The 14855-nt window shown below is 41.0% G+C and overlaps 1 protein-coding gene and 1 long non-coding RNA gene across 5 annotated transcripts in view; one reads left to right on the top strand and one right to left on the bottom strand.

The window, feature by feature from the left end:
- LOC133364430 (uncharacterized) overlaps nt 1-14855 on the top strand; it is a 49122-nt gene that overhangs the window by 28788 nt on the left and 5479 nt on the right. The gene's annotated exons all lie outside the window — the stretch shown is intronic.
- The window catches only part of MAML3 (mastermind like transcriptional coactivator 3), a 407804-nt gene continuing 403342 nt past the window's right edge, over nt 10394-14855 (bottom strand). For all 3 annotated transcript variants that reach the window (XM_061584929.1, XM_061584931.1, XM_061584930.1), the window contains one exon: nt 10394-14820. In XM_061584929.1, the coding sequence (XP_061440913.1) occupies nt 13829-14820 (992 nt within the window). In that variant the 3' untranslated portion in view covers nt 10394-13828. The remainder of the gene's footprint in view (nt 14821-14855) is intronic.

Below are 14855 nucleotides of genomic sequence, written 5' to 3'. Positions count from 1 at the left end.
GATATCACTAGGGCCCTGCCACGTGACATCACTAGGGCCCACCTGTGAAATCTGAGAGTTTGGGATGCTTCTGACCTGACAACCCTACTTATATACCCAGTCAATCATTGCTCTCTGAAGGTAAGGGACTCCTGCAGATACCATCTTATCAGGAGGTCTGTTCCACACAACATAGGAAGTAGACCTTTAGTGTTGTGGCGCCTGCCCTTTGGAATTCACTCCTCTTAAACATTAGATAGGCCCCATCTGTTATCTTTTTGGTGATTACAAGCCTCTTAAGTACAGACCATATTCCAGTGTGTCTGTGTTGGATTTTTTAAAAGATGTTTTTAAAGTGGTTTTGTTTTTAAGATACTTTATTTTTAATATGTTTCTAAGATGTTTTAAGATGTTTTAGGTGTTTTGTCCCTTGTTTGCTGCCCTGGGCTCCTTCTGGGAGGAAGGGTAGGATAGAAATCTAATAATAAAATCATAACAATAATAAATAATACTACCAACAACTTGGAAATGTTGGACACTTTCTGAGCAGATTCCATTTCTTACTTTATTCTTTAAAGTATCATGCACACTAATGGGAATATCTATCTATCATCTGTCTGTCTATCTAAGGTATGGAAATATCTGTCAATGTTGGCTCTCTCAGTTTCTCAGTTTCTGCAGTCTTAAATTCAGTTATTCACATTTCTGCAGCAATTTATGATTTTTTAAAAAAATTCTCATAAATATTCTCCAGCATTTTAGTGCAAATTTCTCCTAATAAACGCATTTTTGTAGGCAATTTTGACTAGTGTACACATTTTTGCAAGCCATTTCTAGTAATATAATGCATTTTTGTATGTTATTTTCATTTATGTATTCATTTTTCTGCACACTTTCCCCTAACATACAGTATGCATTTTTGTAAATGTTGTTTGGTTGGCGATCTGCATAATAAAATTAAAATAAGTCTGAATTTTGAAGGATGACTTTGGTTTTTTTCTCATGTCATTTTGGAAAGTGCAAATTCGATCGATTTGATTTGAAATGTAAACTGAATCGAATTTCTTCCCCATCCTTACTAAATAATAGTAAAGAATAAGCTTCATGTCGAGTTTGACTTCATTAACTTTAATGTTGGTCTTTGTTGTTGTTGTTATGTGCCTTCAAGTCGACTATGACTTATGGAGACCCTATGTCAATTTAAAGCAAACTTTGTTCAAGAAAGTTAAATAAAATAAATGAAAATTAATTCACATTGAGATGCACCACTGTGTGAATTTGAATTCCTCAGACTGGTTTGCCATGTGTGTTTTAATTCTATAACATCTTTTGGGCAATCACCTTTTTTTTCTGGAGATAAATCAGAAAAACAATTGCCTTTCTCAAACTTTCAGCACAATGCTAAATTTGACAGAACAGTATTTGAAGCCCCAGTTGTCAAACTGTAGATCAGTTGGTTCCACTGGATTTATTGTTGCATACTCAGCTGGAGGATCACATGCTGTGAATGTGTTAGAGACTACCTCATAACCTTATTTGGCTGCTCCGACAAGACACATGGCTGCAAAACCCTATAATATACTTCCCCATTCAACATATGTGTTGAGAATTAACAGTTGGGCAATGTGACCTCTGGAACTCCTCACAAAACAAACTGCAGTAGGGTAGTGCAGCAAGACAAGCTGCTAGCCTACCAGAACCATCTGCATGTGAGCAACAAGCCTTATAAGAAGGAATTAAACGAAGCAGAAAATGCTGGCAGAAGAAAGAATAAAGAATCACAGCAGTATGTGGATTTTCAGCAAGTGAGCTCAGCTAAGGAAATGGGCTATTTTGTACATTCTGGCCCAGGGGAGTTAGAAGGAAGGGCCAGTGAAAGACCATGCGAGGCCATGACCATGGATGGCTGCCATCAGGTGGAGGAAACTGTTGGTTTGCAGCAGTCAGTAACATAGGGCAATGTTTAACATGTCATGTGATTTCTGTTTTCCTTTTAAACTGGCCATTTAAAAGGGTATAGAGAAACTTCCCCATCTGTGTTTTCCATTTTTGCATGTTTAACATCTTACTGTGTGGTGACAGCTGCCGTGTGGAGCAATGTGAAGTGACATTTGCATCGGAGCTGTAATATTTTCACCAGCTCAAAGAAATGATGAGGCTTTTCATTCAGTTCAGACAGGACAGGCAATGCAGATGGGAGGGGACTTCTCATGGAACTGAGGAGATGATGTTGCTAAGGATGGAGTATATCAGTTCTGGGTTCTCACGATTTCTAATTCCCCCCCATTCTTCTTCTTCTTCTTCTTCTTTTTCCATTCATTTATATCCTGCCAGAACCAGGACTCAAGGTGGCTTAAAATTAAAACAAAAACATATAAATAAAACATACGCAAGTTATGATTAAACTGTAATTAAACTAACTATAAAATTAAAACAATTTAAAACATAGTGATTTAAAAAATACACAGAAAATATGTCAGTAAAAACAGCACCCTATGTAATAGCCCTTGCAGTCAATCTTAAGTTCAGTTTTCCACATTTCCACACCAGTTTGCGATTTTTAAAAAAAAGTTATGAAAATTCATCTCCATTTTAGTGTGAATTTATCCTAATATGCACATTTTTTGTTTGCTCTTTTGTTTGATATATACATTTTTGGAAAGCAATTTTCCCTAATATAATGCATTTAGTATGTTATTTTCACAAATGCATGCATCTAGTGTGTGTACTTTTGTACCCATTACTGCAAGAGCTGCATGTCTCAAACAGGTTGACAATCATGGCTAGATGGACCAGTGACCGTTTCTGTGTAAGGCAACTTCGTACAGTCAGGTGTGAATTCCTTTTGCCTGTTTATTCACAGCTGATTCACATTCCTGATTTGAAGGTCTATTGAGGAGGCAATCTCCACCCGTCATCTGTATCTAATGATTTAAAATTAAAAATTCTCATACTTCGTCATATCTAGAGCTGCATGTATGCAACTGTTATATAACCAGTTCAGAAAAAGCACAGAATTCACTTTAGACATCACTTTTTTACACCCTCCCCAAATCCCCACAGAGCCATGAAGCCCACTGGGTGACCTTGGGCCAATCACTGCCTCTCAGCCTCAGAGGGAGGCAATGGTAAACCCCTCTGAATACCGCTTACCATGAAAACCCTATTCATAGGGTCACCATAAGTCAGAATCGCCTCGCAGGCAATACAGCGTGTGGCTTCAGCTGGGGGTTGTCCCTCACAGGACTAGCATATAGATTATGCAAAATAAGAAAACATGCAAATCTGCTATATTTACACAGTATAAGTAGGTTTCAGAAGTCCTTTTTTCTCAGTGCAAACCTTGGATTGTTTTGGGCATGGAATTTTAATTTTGTTTTAGCACAAAGAACATGCCAATTAGGTCATAGCTCCCAGAAGAAAACTTCATTGCCATTCTGAGTACACACCCATCTTTTAATCCTTAGTCTTTCACTTTATTTACAGTTCATGTTGTCTTGCTCATGGGAAGACTAAGAACATGACCGGGCCTCCAACTGTCTCTGAGTCTCTAGAATTTGAGAGGATGTTCTATGCCCAGTGAGGTCATTAAAATGGTGGAATATGGGAGCTGTTATCCATGTAACTAAGGCTGCTTTCATGCTGGACATTTACTGTAGCTATGCTTTGTTTACTCACTTTTTACAGGGCATCTGTACGATGTCACGAGTAGAACATCTTTCTATGTCTTCCCTTTTCTGCTTATTTTTTAGAGCTCAGAAAAATGGTCCACAAGCTTCCCAGGTGCGGACGAACCATCACAGAACTGTTCAAAAGCTTTTGGGGGGTTGGTTGGTTATGGCCTGTGTAGATTGATCTAGATGAGGGGTTCACAATATTTTTGGGGCTGGGAGCACATTTAGAAAGCAAAGAAATGCCGTGCACTCTATGAAATACCGATTTCACAGAAGAAAAATTGGCAGTGCTCAGAAATCCACTCCCAAAACCACAACAACAGGTGAAACACTTGCACACACCACAAAACAAATAAAACACAGTAAAGGAAGCAGGTAACACTCCCCTCAAACAGGTAAAACATGTCCAACCAAACAAGTGAACAAGCAGACAAAACACATGCACACCGAAACAAAGAAATAAAGAAGTTGGCCAAGCAGCCCCATGTGGGACACAGAGGCATTCTAGAGCAATGGGGTAAGACGGTTGGGTGTTTGGGTACATGCACTTCACTTCGCAGCCAACCCACCATCAGCCATGGGTACAAAAGAAGCAAAAAAAAGTAGCAACCCTCAATTAAAAAATGGTGAGGAAGGGTGGGGGCCTTGGAAGGCTTCAAGGAGGGTGTTTAAGGGTGCCATGGTGCCCATGGGTGCCACAGTGGGAACCACAGATCTAGCCATTGGCCATGGCAGGAGTCAAAGCAGGAACGAGTCCACCCATCCTCTAGCTGAAGATTAAACCAGGAAGTTTGATGTTCCTTTGGACAGTAAGCTCCTCCCTTATCCAATTTTTCTGACTCTGCCTTCAAGTGGAGCAGGTGTAGGGGACCTTTTGGACCCTCAGATGTTGTTGGTGGCCAGGAATGATGGGAGTTGTAGTTCAGTAACATCTGGAGGACCAAATATTCCCCATACCTGTAGTAGAGCGACCCTCCTTTGCTGTTCCTGAGCCCTGCTCTAAACCAAAGCCAGCATTTCCCCCCCCATTTTCCTCACAGGATGTCCCCCCCCCCTCTCATTTCTATGCACCTAACCCAGCGTTTCCCAACTAGTGGGCCACCAGTTGTTGTCGGACCACAATTCCCATCTTTCCTGACCATTGGCAATGCTGGCTGAGGCTGATGGGAGTTGTGGTCCAACAACACCTGGTGGCCCATTAGTTGGTAAAGGCTTTTTGGCTGAGACCCAGACATTCCATCTACCCATCACCCTTCAAAGAGATGGACTGAAGCATTTCACACGTTGCTTTCATAGCTTTTCAACTTCATTGCATATGTCTAATGCACCACTTGAAGACATATTTAGAGCAGCCACCTGGAGCCTCCTTTGTTAGGTGCTATCACATTGGTACCTTTGCCCCAGCAGACTCCTCCTTCATCAGGAGGATATTTCAGCAAGTTTTTAAAAATCTATAGTTCTCTTCCACTTTCTCCCTCCTGGGATGTTGATCCTACTTTTTGGACATCTGTTTCCTGCCTTTTTTTCCCTTGGCCTGAGGCCAAGAATTGAAAGTCTGGCTTACTGTGAAGTTCCATTTTGATATTCAGGCAGGTGAACTGGAAGACCAACCCATGATCTGTGCGGTGGAAAACCGGTTAAAGATAAATAGTGATATTGCATTTTGCACATTCTGTTCTGGTGTAAACTAACGGAGGACTCTTGGGAATCACTCCCCGTCTGGTGTTTTCTCTTCTCTGAATGATATTTGTTCACAATTCCTCTTTGGGCAATGATTTGTTGCATATTTAGGGCTTTCCTGCCCGTGTGAGGTCTTCCTATCCTTAACACTTTATTGTTATTGAAGTCTGGTCTGATTTGAAAGTAGTTAACTGAGTGTGATCTTTACATGGGAACACTTCAGCCACTGTTGTTAAGGAGAACATTTATTTATTATTAAATATATATCCTGCCTTTCCTCCCAGAAGGTGCTCAGGGTGACAAACAAATGATAAACCACTAAAAACAGATTTAAAACTTATTGAAAACAAAACATCTTAAAAATACCTTTTAAAAATCCACTAGGAACATAGGAAGCTACCTTATACCAGGTCAGACCATTTCTCCATCTGGCTCAGTATTGTCTGCTGGCAGAGGCTCTCAAGACAGAGGTCTTTCACATCACCTACTATCTGTTCCTTTAAACCTAAGGTCCTACTGGGCTATGGTCCCTCCTGTACACATACACATTTTATCCATGTTCTGGAAATTGGACTACTGCAATGTGTTGTACGTAGGGTTGCCTTTGAATACTTCTTAAGAACTGGTCTTCTGCTGCTAGATTGTTGACTTGGGAACAGCTGAAGTAGACATCTCACAAGTTGTTAAATAACTTCACTGGCTGCCCATCCATTTCTGAGCACATTTGAAAGCGGTTGGGTTTATCTTTAAAGTCTTGTACTGCTTGGAGGATCGCCTACTCCAGCCTTCTGTGCCCTAGTACCATCTAGATGGTTTGGACATCTATCAGCCATAGCTCGCACGGTTGGGCTGATAAGAATTAAAGTTCAAAATATCTGGAGGGCACCCAGTTGGGGAAGGCTGGCCTTCTTTTACATGAGCCTGACCATATGCTGGGGTCATCTTTGAAGGCCTGTCATGGGTGCACCACATTCAAAGGTTAGCCTGATGGCAAGTGATTAAATGGTCTTTTTCATTGTGGCACCCTGTCTATAGAACATCCTCCCCAGAAAGGCTCATCTAGTGCCTACTGTTAACGTCCTTTAAGAACTAGGCAAAAAGAGCTTTTCATTTACCTAGTCCTGTCAAATACTTCTTGAATTGGTCTTTAATTTTCTGCCACTATGTTTTTATTTCTGTTTTTTAATCATATTTATTGAATGGTTGATATGGTTTTAAAGTTTTCTTTTGGTTGCCTTTATTATTTTTGAACAGCCCTGGTAACACTGAAGGGCAGGCTGTAAATTTCTGAATGAATAAATATGTACCCTGCTTGTTTGCAGAGCTGATATATTCTAATCCATTTCTTGGAGACAAAATTAGGGATTTTAACCCTGTCTTCCAAGTAGCCTTGTAGACAGCTGGATTTCCCCCCCAATCAAGGTAGTCATAGCTGGTTTTGAAAAATAATCTTTAGCACATGATATTTAAAAGTGTGGGACGGCTTGACAGTCCCTGCACTTCTGCTAACAAGGCCATCTTATTTATACAGTACTTTAGAGAATAATTTTAATTCTGTTTGCAACATATTCCCTGGCTACTTTTTATTATAAGATTTAACCTGAACCGTTTTAAAGATTGTTATTAGATTGTTGTAGATGTAGTTTTTAAATTGTTTGTTATTGTAAGTTGCATTCTGGGTCTAGCAGGAGCAAATGTGAGCCAAAACAATTAAAATAAAATGATCATCTGTATGGGTTAATTGACAAAGAACATGCATTCCTTCGTTTAAATAAATAAACTGGCTTTGCTGACTCTTTCCTCAGTGACTCTCAGAAAGAGCTGCAAGTCTGAGTCCACTGTATAAATTTGCATATCATAATTACCTCCATGAATATCCAAGACTCCATGAAGGAAAGGTAAGGAGGATCACAAGTTCATATTGAGGACTCCAGATTAATGTTTGAAAGATTTGCAGTTAATGGACTGATCAAGAAAACTGTTGAGATCAAGAGGTGTGAAGGGATGGTATAATGGAGAGCTTTTTGGAGATTATTGCCTTTTTCAGTAGAAGCCTAACCTGAAGTAAGAGAGAGAGAGAGAGAGAGAGAGAGAGAGAGAGAGAGTATGTGTATATGTATGAGCTGTTCAGCAGTAGAGCTGACTGCCTTGGCAGGTGGGTGGCCTCCTTCACTGAAGGCATTTAAGCAGACATCCATCTATCTGTCAGAGATGCTGTAATTGCATCGTACACTGCAGATCCTGCAATACACAGGGGTTTGGACTACATAACTTAAAGAGCCCTTTCCAATTCTATGATTCTGTGTGTGACAGAAAAGGGAGTTCATGGTCTGAGTATCATTGCAACAGAACCTTTCACTCCAGTATGTGGTAAGTAGCTCAGTGGTATGAGACCCCCTGGTTTTCCTGGTAACCTCCTGGAGGTAGTTCCTGAATATCTAGTTGAAGTCATGGAATTGGAATTGATAGAAGGAAGAACTGACAATGTAAGGCTATACTGAGATTTTGACTGAATCAGTACAATATAGATTCTACATCAACTATACCAGTGGTTTTCAAGCTGTATTCCAGGGAACCCTGAACCCTGAAGTTCCTCAGAAGTTGATGAGGAGTTCCTCCATCAGAAAATAATTAATGACCAGCAATGACTCTTTGAAACACAGCTTGCCAACATTTGTAAGAAGGAAATACTAATGATGCTATTAGTAATGGTAATATTTTTCCTGGACAATGCCCCAGAAGCTGAGTCAACTTCTTGGTCACTGTGTGGAAAATTTAATAAATGTCCAAGGTAAATGTACCACCTCATAAGTTTCTCCAAGTTAGCAAAAGGGGTTCCAATTAGTTTAATTAGCTGAAAATGTCTAGATGTTTTACAAAAGAATGTTCAATTCTCATTGACTTGAACTGAGCAGATGCTAGAACATCGACTTAGGCTTGGTACCTTTATTAAAACTCCCCCCACACACACACTTTTAATATAATTTCCCCTCAGCAATAACCCGATTCTCACTTAGTAATACAGCATCAGCCATAAAATTGCTCAGAATGAGAGAACTAGCATCATAGTTGGGAAAAACAGGGTGGAAGAAAGCAAAAGCAGGCCTGTGTAGTTAATCACAAACTGTCAATAAATGCTCAATGGAATAATCAAGACCTGATTCTGTGAACTACTGAGCAGTCTGAACTTCCATTGAACTTACAGACTGTAAAAGTCCATCCAGCTAAGCTAGACAAATAAATAAAATTGTTACCAGTCCTTTTTGTGTTTGTGTGGGAAAAATGAGGTGCTGGTCCTCTTGATAAAAGTGTCATGGATGTTAGCATAAAATGGCTGCCATGGGCAGTCAAAAAAGAGGTGATGGTACCAGTGAATACCATCACAAAAGAAGCACTGTCTATACCAGCCTTTCCCAACTAGTGGGCCACCAGATGTTGTTGGACCACAATTCCCATCTTTCCTGACCATTGGCAATGCTGGCTGAGGCTGATGGGAGTTGTGGTCCAACAACATCTGGTGGCCCACTAGTTGGGAAAGGCTGGTCTATACCATAAAACAAATTGGCCAATGTTACTGTTGATAGTTACAGGTTTGTGAATTTTAAATATATATAACCAGTTCTGCAAATATTTTCACTTCCCAGTTAGACCAGCTCTTTGTAGAGATTTTTTGTGTAAAATACATCTGTGTAGAGATGAAGCAATAATAGTGATGATATAGTACCACTCAGAGCTTGGAAAAGTTACTTTTTTGAACTACAGCTCCCATCAGCCCAATCCAGTGGCCATGCTAGCTGGGGCTGATGGGAGTTGTAGTTCAAAAAAGTAACTTTTCCAAGCTCTGGACTGCACTCTCAGGAGTAGCTAACTGCAGCTCTCACCATCCCTTGCCATTGGCCATGCTGTCTGGGGCTGATGGGAGTTGTAGTTCAATAACATCTGTAGAGTGCCATGTTGGCAACCTCTGCTCCAAAGCCCTGTAGGAAAGGTTGATTTCTTGTCGGAAGACTCTTACCATGAATACATATATTACACTTACCTTGTGAAGGAACTGCAGTGATTACTATTTGACTATTCAAACTAGCTTACTTCTGTTATTGACCCTCATGCTTCTTACCACATTACGTTAAATGCTTCAGAATGGAAATCAAGGAGTGAGGTTGTAAGAGGCTATGATCAGAAGTGATTCTATAGAACATATTGAAATACATTCCCATCTAGGGGCTATATCCCTCTCCCCCTCCTTAAAGTCCTGTGTGTGCGTTAATGTCTTGTTTGAAAGCTCCATCACATCAATCTTCCTTCATAGGAAGCTGCCTTACATGGAGTCAGGCCACTGGTCCATCTAGGTCAGTACTGAGTAGTAGCTCACCAGGGTTTCAGACAAAAGTCTTTCCCAGCTCTACTTGGACATGCTGGGGATTGAAACTGTAACCTTCTGCATGCAAAGTATGACCTCTGGCTATGAGATCCTTCCTCAAGGCAGAAAGCTCATTTCATACCAGGGCAAAGCACTGGGAAACGAACAGGGTCAAATCGGCTACAAGCAATGTTGCTGCTGCATTCCTAGAAGGGTTCAGCCTGATTTGTCACCCCATAATAAATTGGGTTGCCTACAAAAGAGCAGTTACATGTGTGCATTCTGAGAGAGTACAGGCCCATGTGAGGACTGTACCATGTGACTTTCCTTTCAGTTTTAACTGTGTCTTACTGCACAGTTAGGGGAGAGCCACAGCTCAGTGGTAGAGCATATGCTTTACAAGCAGAAGGTCCCAACTTTGATCCCTGGTTTCGCCGAGCAGGAAAGACTAATGAAACTCTAGAGAGCTACTGGAAGGCAGTATAGACAATATGGTGGGCTAGATGGACCAATGATCTGCCTTGGTATAAAGTAGCTTCCTATTGATTCTAGTTTTTTACATAAGTAACCTCACCTTCTCGTTGCTCCCTGCCCCAAAACAGAGTCAACCTAATCAGGTAAGAGAGAAACTCGTAAAAATCACGATTAAACTGATTCAGATAACAATCTTTTATTTTTTTCTTTAAAATTGGTATGTTATTAGTTCCTTTCTACAATTTTTCCAGAGCTCTGTACAGTTCTCAAAAGGAAATAAACAATGTTCAATGTACAAAGTAAAAAACAGTAAACTAGAAAAATCTGGATAAAATGGAGCAAATTGCTGGCAAGGATACAGTACAAATTAGTAATTAGACATCTGAAGTGCAATACCACTGCAGTGAGGATGAGTTAAAGAATGAAATAAAAATACTCTATTTTAAACAAACATTATATATATATATATTTATATAATATTTATTTATATGTATATATTTTACAGAACACACCCAGTGATATCTGCAAGATTGTAAAAACATATTTACAAATAATTCTTTTTTTAACATTTCATATACATCAGCACCATAGTAAAAAAAAAAAAAAAAAACAGAAACAAAAATAAAAACACCCCAAAACCCAAGATATTAAAGTTTGACTTTTTATTACTTGGTCCCAGTTTAAAATATTTGGAGGAAGCTTTTCAAAGATAATGGATCTTTAGGCCTCATCATCAAACCAAATAATAATTCCTGTACTTTTCTGATAAAGATGAATGTTAACTTTCATTACTCATTAGATTTTGCGCGGTGCAAAACCCCGACTTCTTAGTCTTCATGTTGTCACCCTTTCCTTCAAAGAGTGATGCTGCCTGAGAGGGTTGATGAAAACAAATACTTGTTCCTATCTTATATTTTTCAAAGGAAGAGGTTGCACCTCTCCCATCTTCAACTTATTTCTGTGACAAGCATAACCCCCTTTCTTTGTCTTTCAGTCCTCATCCCTAGGTGATGTAGCGATACCTAATTATGTTCAGGATATTTGTGGAATAAAAATCATCTTTGGATCCTCAGGCCACAGTTCTTCACTGATGCTAAAATGAGTGTTGACTTGGGCACATGGTGCCCTGAGAGCATGGCAAAACAGTTCTCTATTAGCAAGCTACTGGTTCACCACAGGCCAAGTCCAAAGATGTGCAAGCTCATTGGTCAATCCTTTTTTTCAGCACAAACAGGAAATTACATGAAGTGGTTCTCTACATCTCACTGCATCGTACATTTAAAGAACATCCAACACTTTAAAGAACATGACTACCCTCAAAGAATCATGGGAACTGTAATCTATTAAGGTTGCTGGGAATGTGTAGTTCTGTGAGGGGGAAATCACAGGATTCTTTGGGGTAAGGTTGTGTGATTTAAATGTGCATTGGATGTGTTTCAAATGTATGGTGTAGATCTGTCCCAACTCTCATACAAGGCAACAAAATCTTCTGCTAATTTCAGTGAGACAGGTGACAAGAAGGTATGTGGGAGCTTTAAAATCACATTGCAATCCAGTTAAAACAAATGAGGGCCTTAGTACACATTACATGTAAATATGTGTAACTGAATCCTGAAGCTTCCTGCTGCCCTGTTTTCCAGGAAAAGCAGCTTCTGAAGGAGGTGGTTTTAAGTGAAGTGTGGGTGGTGATTAAGCTTTTTCTGCAAGCTGCTTTCCTCTTATGAAGTTCCAAATGTATGTTAGCTCTTGCATTTGAAATAAGGGGAGAGAGGAGAAGAAGAAAGCAACTGGGGTGTGCTACAGAGCAGGGAAAAAATGGTGGCTGCTGAATTTCCCCTCCCTGCTGCTTCTCGACTCAAAAATGTTCCTTCTGGAAGTGAATTTGCTAGGGGAGGGGGATGTATCATTAGTTATACATTTGCTTGTAACATATGATAGCACTCTTCAAGTACTTGAAAGGCTGTCACACAGAGGAGGGCCAGGATCTCTTCTTGATCATCCCAGAGTGCAGGATACAGAATAATGGGCTCAAGTTACAGGAAGCCAGATTTCAGCTGAATATCAGGGAAAACTTCCTAAGAGCAGCATGACAATGGAACCAATTACTTATGGAGGTGGTGGACTCTACAACAGTGGAGGCATTCAAGAGGCAGCTGGACAGCCACCTATCAGGTATGCTTTTACTTGGATTCCTGCAGGAGGTTGAACTGAGCAGGAAGTTGAACATGATGCCTTTATAGGCCCCTTCCAACTCTACTATTCTATGCTTCTATATAAACAAGCTGAGAGTGACATGAGAAGTGGGTCCATTTAATACCAAGTCTGTGTCCAAGAACACAGGAAAATGGTAACATATTCAATTCCCACCAACATCAGTAACTCAGTTTTTTAATCCTCAAGAACCAAAGCACTGTCGTTCAATTATAGCCATGCAAAATTGTGGCTTACACAGTTCCCTTTGAAGATGACTTTTGGGATGCTAGAAGTTTATGTGCGACTACTGCCAGAAGTTACCTGAATGGAAGATATCTCTTTCTTATTCTACTGGTTACTGACTAGTTTAGGCATCATAAAGAGCTTGCTGTTATTGTGTACAAAGTAGGAAGGCTGAAAAAGAGGACATGGATTTGGACAGTGTTAAGCATAAACTTGCTTCCAATTTGTCAAATGATGTTTTGACACTTTCTATGTGTGACAGCCAATATAGTTATTGGCCCCTTTCTGTGTGACCTTTAGACCAGTTCCTCCTTAACTCCCAAGGACATCTGCCTGTGACACCCAACCCCACACAAGTAACACCCATTCCTCTTTAACTGCCAGGAAAAGACCAAGCTTGACACCATTGTTTGCAAATTCCCAAGACGTATGCCTCCCCCTTTTTAATGCCTGTTTTCTTTTGCATCCCTGTCTCTGGTAGCTGCTATCTCAGTGAGCAATATGTGTACCACAGCCTTAGCCTGTCCCAGAGCTCTGCATTTTTCCTCATCCTTACTGACAAAGTGAATCAAGATTCATTCAGTTATAGAGGAAACAGAAAACACAGGAAAGGCAAACTACCTAAGCTAGGACTTTCTCTGCACCGAAAAGGAGACTTGATAGCACATTGAATGGACCCTTTAATCTGTGGCCAAGTCCAGTCATAACCATAATCAAGCAGTCCCCCACTTGACCCCCTATCCAATTGAACACATAACTACATGGAAACTTATTTGCTTAACACCAGAGTTTAGTGTGTGTACTGACCTCTCTACCCTCCTTCGTCTCAGCACCTGTCTCTTTTGTGTCCTGAAAGCTACAACAGTTCCAGTAGAACTGTGTGGAAAAGTGTATTGTCATGGGACAGATAGTGCTTTGCCACAGGGAGACTACCAAGCTTTTTCCATGGCCCATGGGCAATGGGCAGAAAGTAGCAATTTTTGGAGCCCTCACTCTCTTTGTCTCATTCCCACTTGCAGCAAGGTGCTATGGTGTGAAGACTGCTGTGATGACACCAGCAAGGCCTTCTCTTCAGTGCTTTACATTCCATCTATGCCTTCCACCATCAGCCACCAATCAGCTTGCTTTGCACAGCTTTAAAAACAAAACAAAGAAACAAGGATGGACAACATCCTGCTTTCCTTTTTTCACTCCACAAAGGTTTGTAACTATACATCCCCATGTGCTATGGATTTCCAAACAACTCATCAAGTTCTTGCATCCACTCATCTCCTGGCCCCCCTTTAATGATGGAATCTACGAGGTCTGTGCTGTCTGCTATATTTGGAAAGGAACCTCCTGCTCCTTCATTACTGTAACTATATGAGATGTCCTGAGTGGGATTCCTCTCATAGATCTGACCTTGGTTGCTAAGAGCAAAGTTGCCTCCTGGTATCTGTTGTGCAGTGGACTGGTTAAAACCAGTCATAGTGGGAATTGCTTGACTTATTGTAGGCATAACCATTGGTCTGGCTTGGTTGTTGGTTCCTGGTTGTCCAGGGAGTTGTTGCAACATTTGCCTTCCCATTGCTGGATTCAGGGTCCGTACTGTTCCACTTGTGTCCATGACGGATTGACTAATGCCTTGTGGAAAGTGTTGCTTGGGCAGCCTTGGCTGACCAGATTGCATTGGGTAAGCTGCACCATTATTAAAAGGTCCAATTTCACTGCTAGTCCTCCCAGGGATACTTTGTAGACCTCGTGCCTGCCAGTTCTGTGCTCCTTGTGGGACAGGCCCCATCATGTTTTGAAGTCTGGGAGCTTGTGGTCTGGGCAGAACCTGGCCCACAGACCCTTTCATCTGCTGGTGTTGTTGAGATATGGCAGAGTTCACCAACATGTTTGGCCCAAAGCTACTGACCATGCCCACCCCTTGTGTTGAGGTAGGCTGCCTTGGCCCCTGACCTGGGTTGTGTGCCAGGCTCATGCTACTTTGGTTTGGGTGCTGCAACATTTGGCTCATTCCTGTGTTCATATTGTACATTCCTGGCTGGCTGGTTGCTGGGCTGTTGTAGGGAGCCATCCCCATCTCAGACTGGCCAGCCACAGCAGACATTGTTCCAGTGTTTTGCGAGGTCCCCATGGTCATCATGCTGGTGTTCTGGGACATCATTCGGGAAGTCCTCATGCTCTGAAGAGCTGCCTGATTTCTTACTGCTGCTATATCCTGTGGAGACCCTAAAGAAGAAGGAGGAAGAAAATTAAGGAGTAAA

Source organism: Rhineura floridana, chromosome 9 (assembly GCF_030035675.1).
Source record: "Rhineura floridana isolate rRhiFlo1 chromosome 9, rRhiFlo1.hap2, whole genome shotgun sequence".
In the NCBI taxonomy this organism is placed as follows: domain Eukaryota; kingdom Metazoa; phylum Chordata; class Lepidosauria; order Squamata; family Rhineuridae; genus Rhineura; species Rhineura floridana.
Note: the sequence above shows the minus strand (reverse complement) of the source record. Positions and strands in the feature narration are given on the sequence as shown.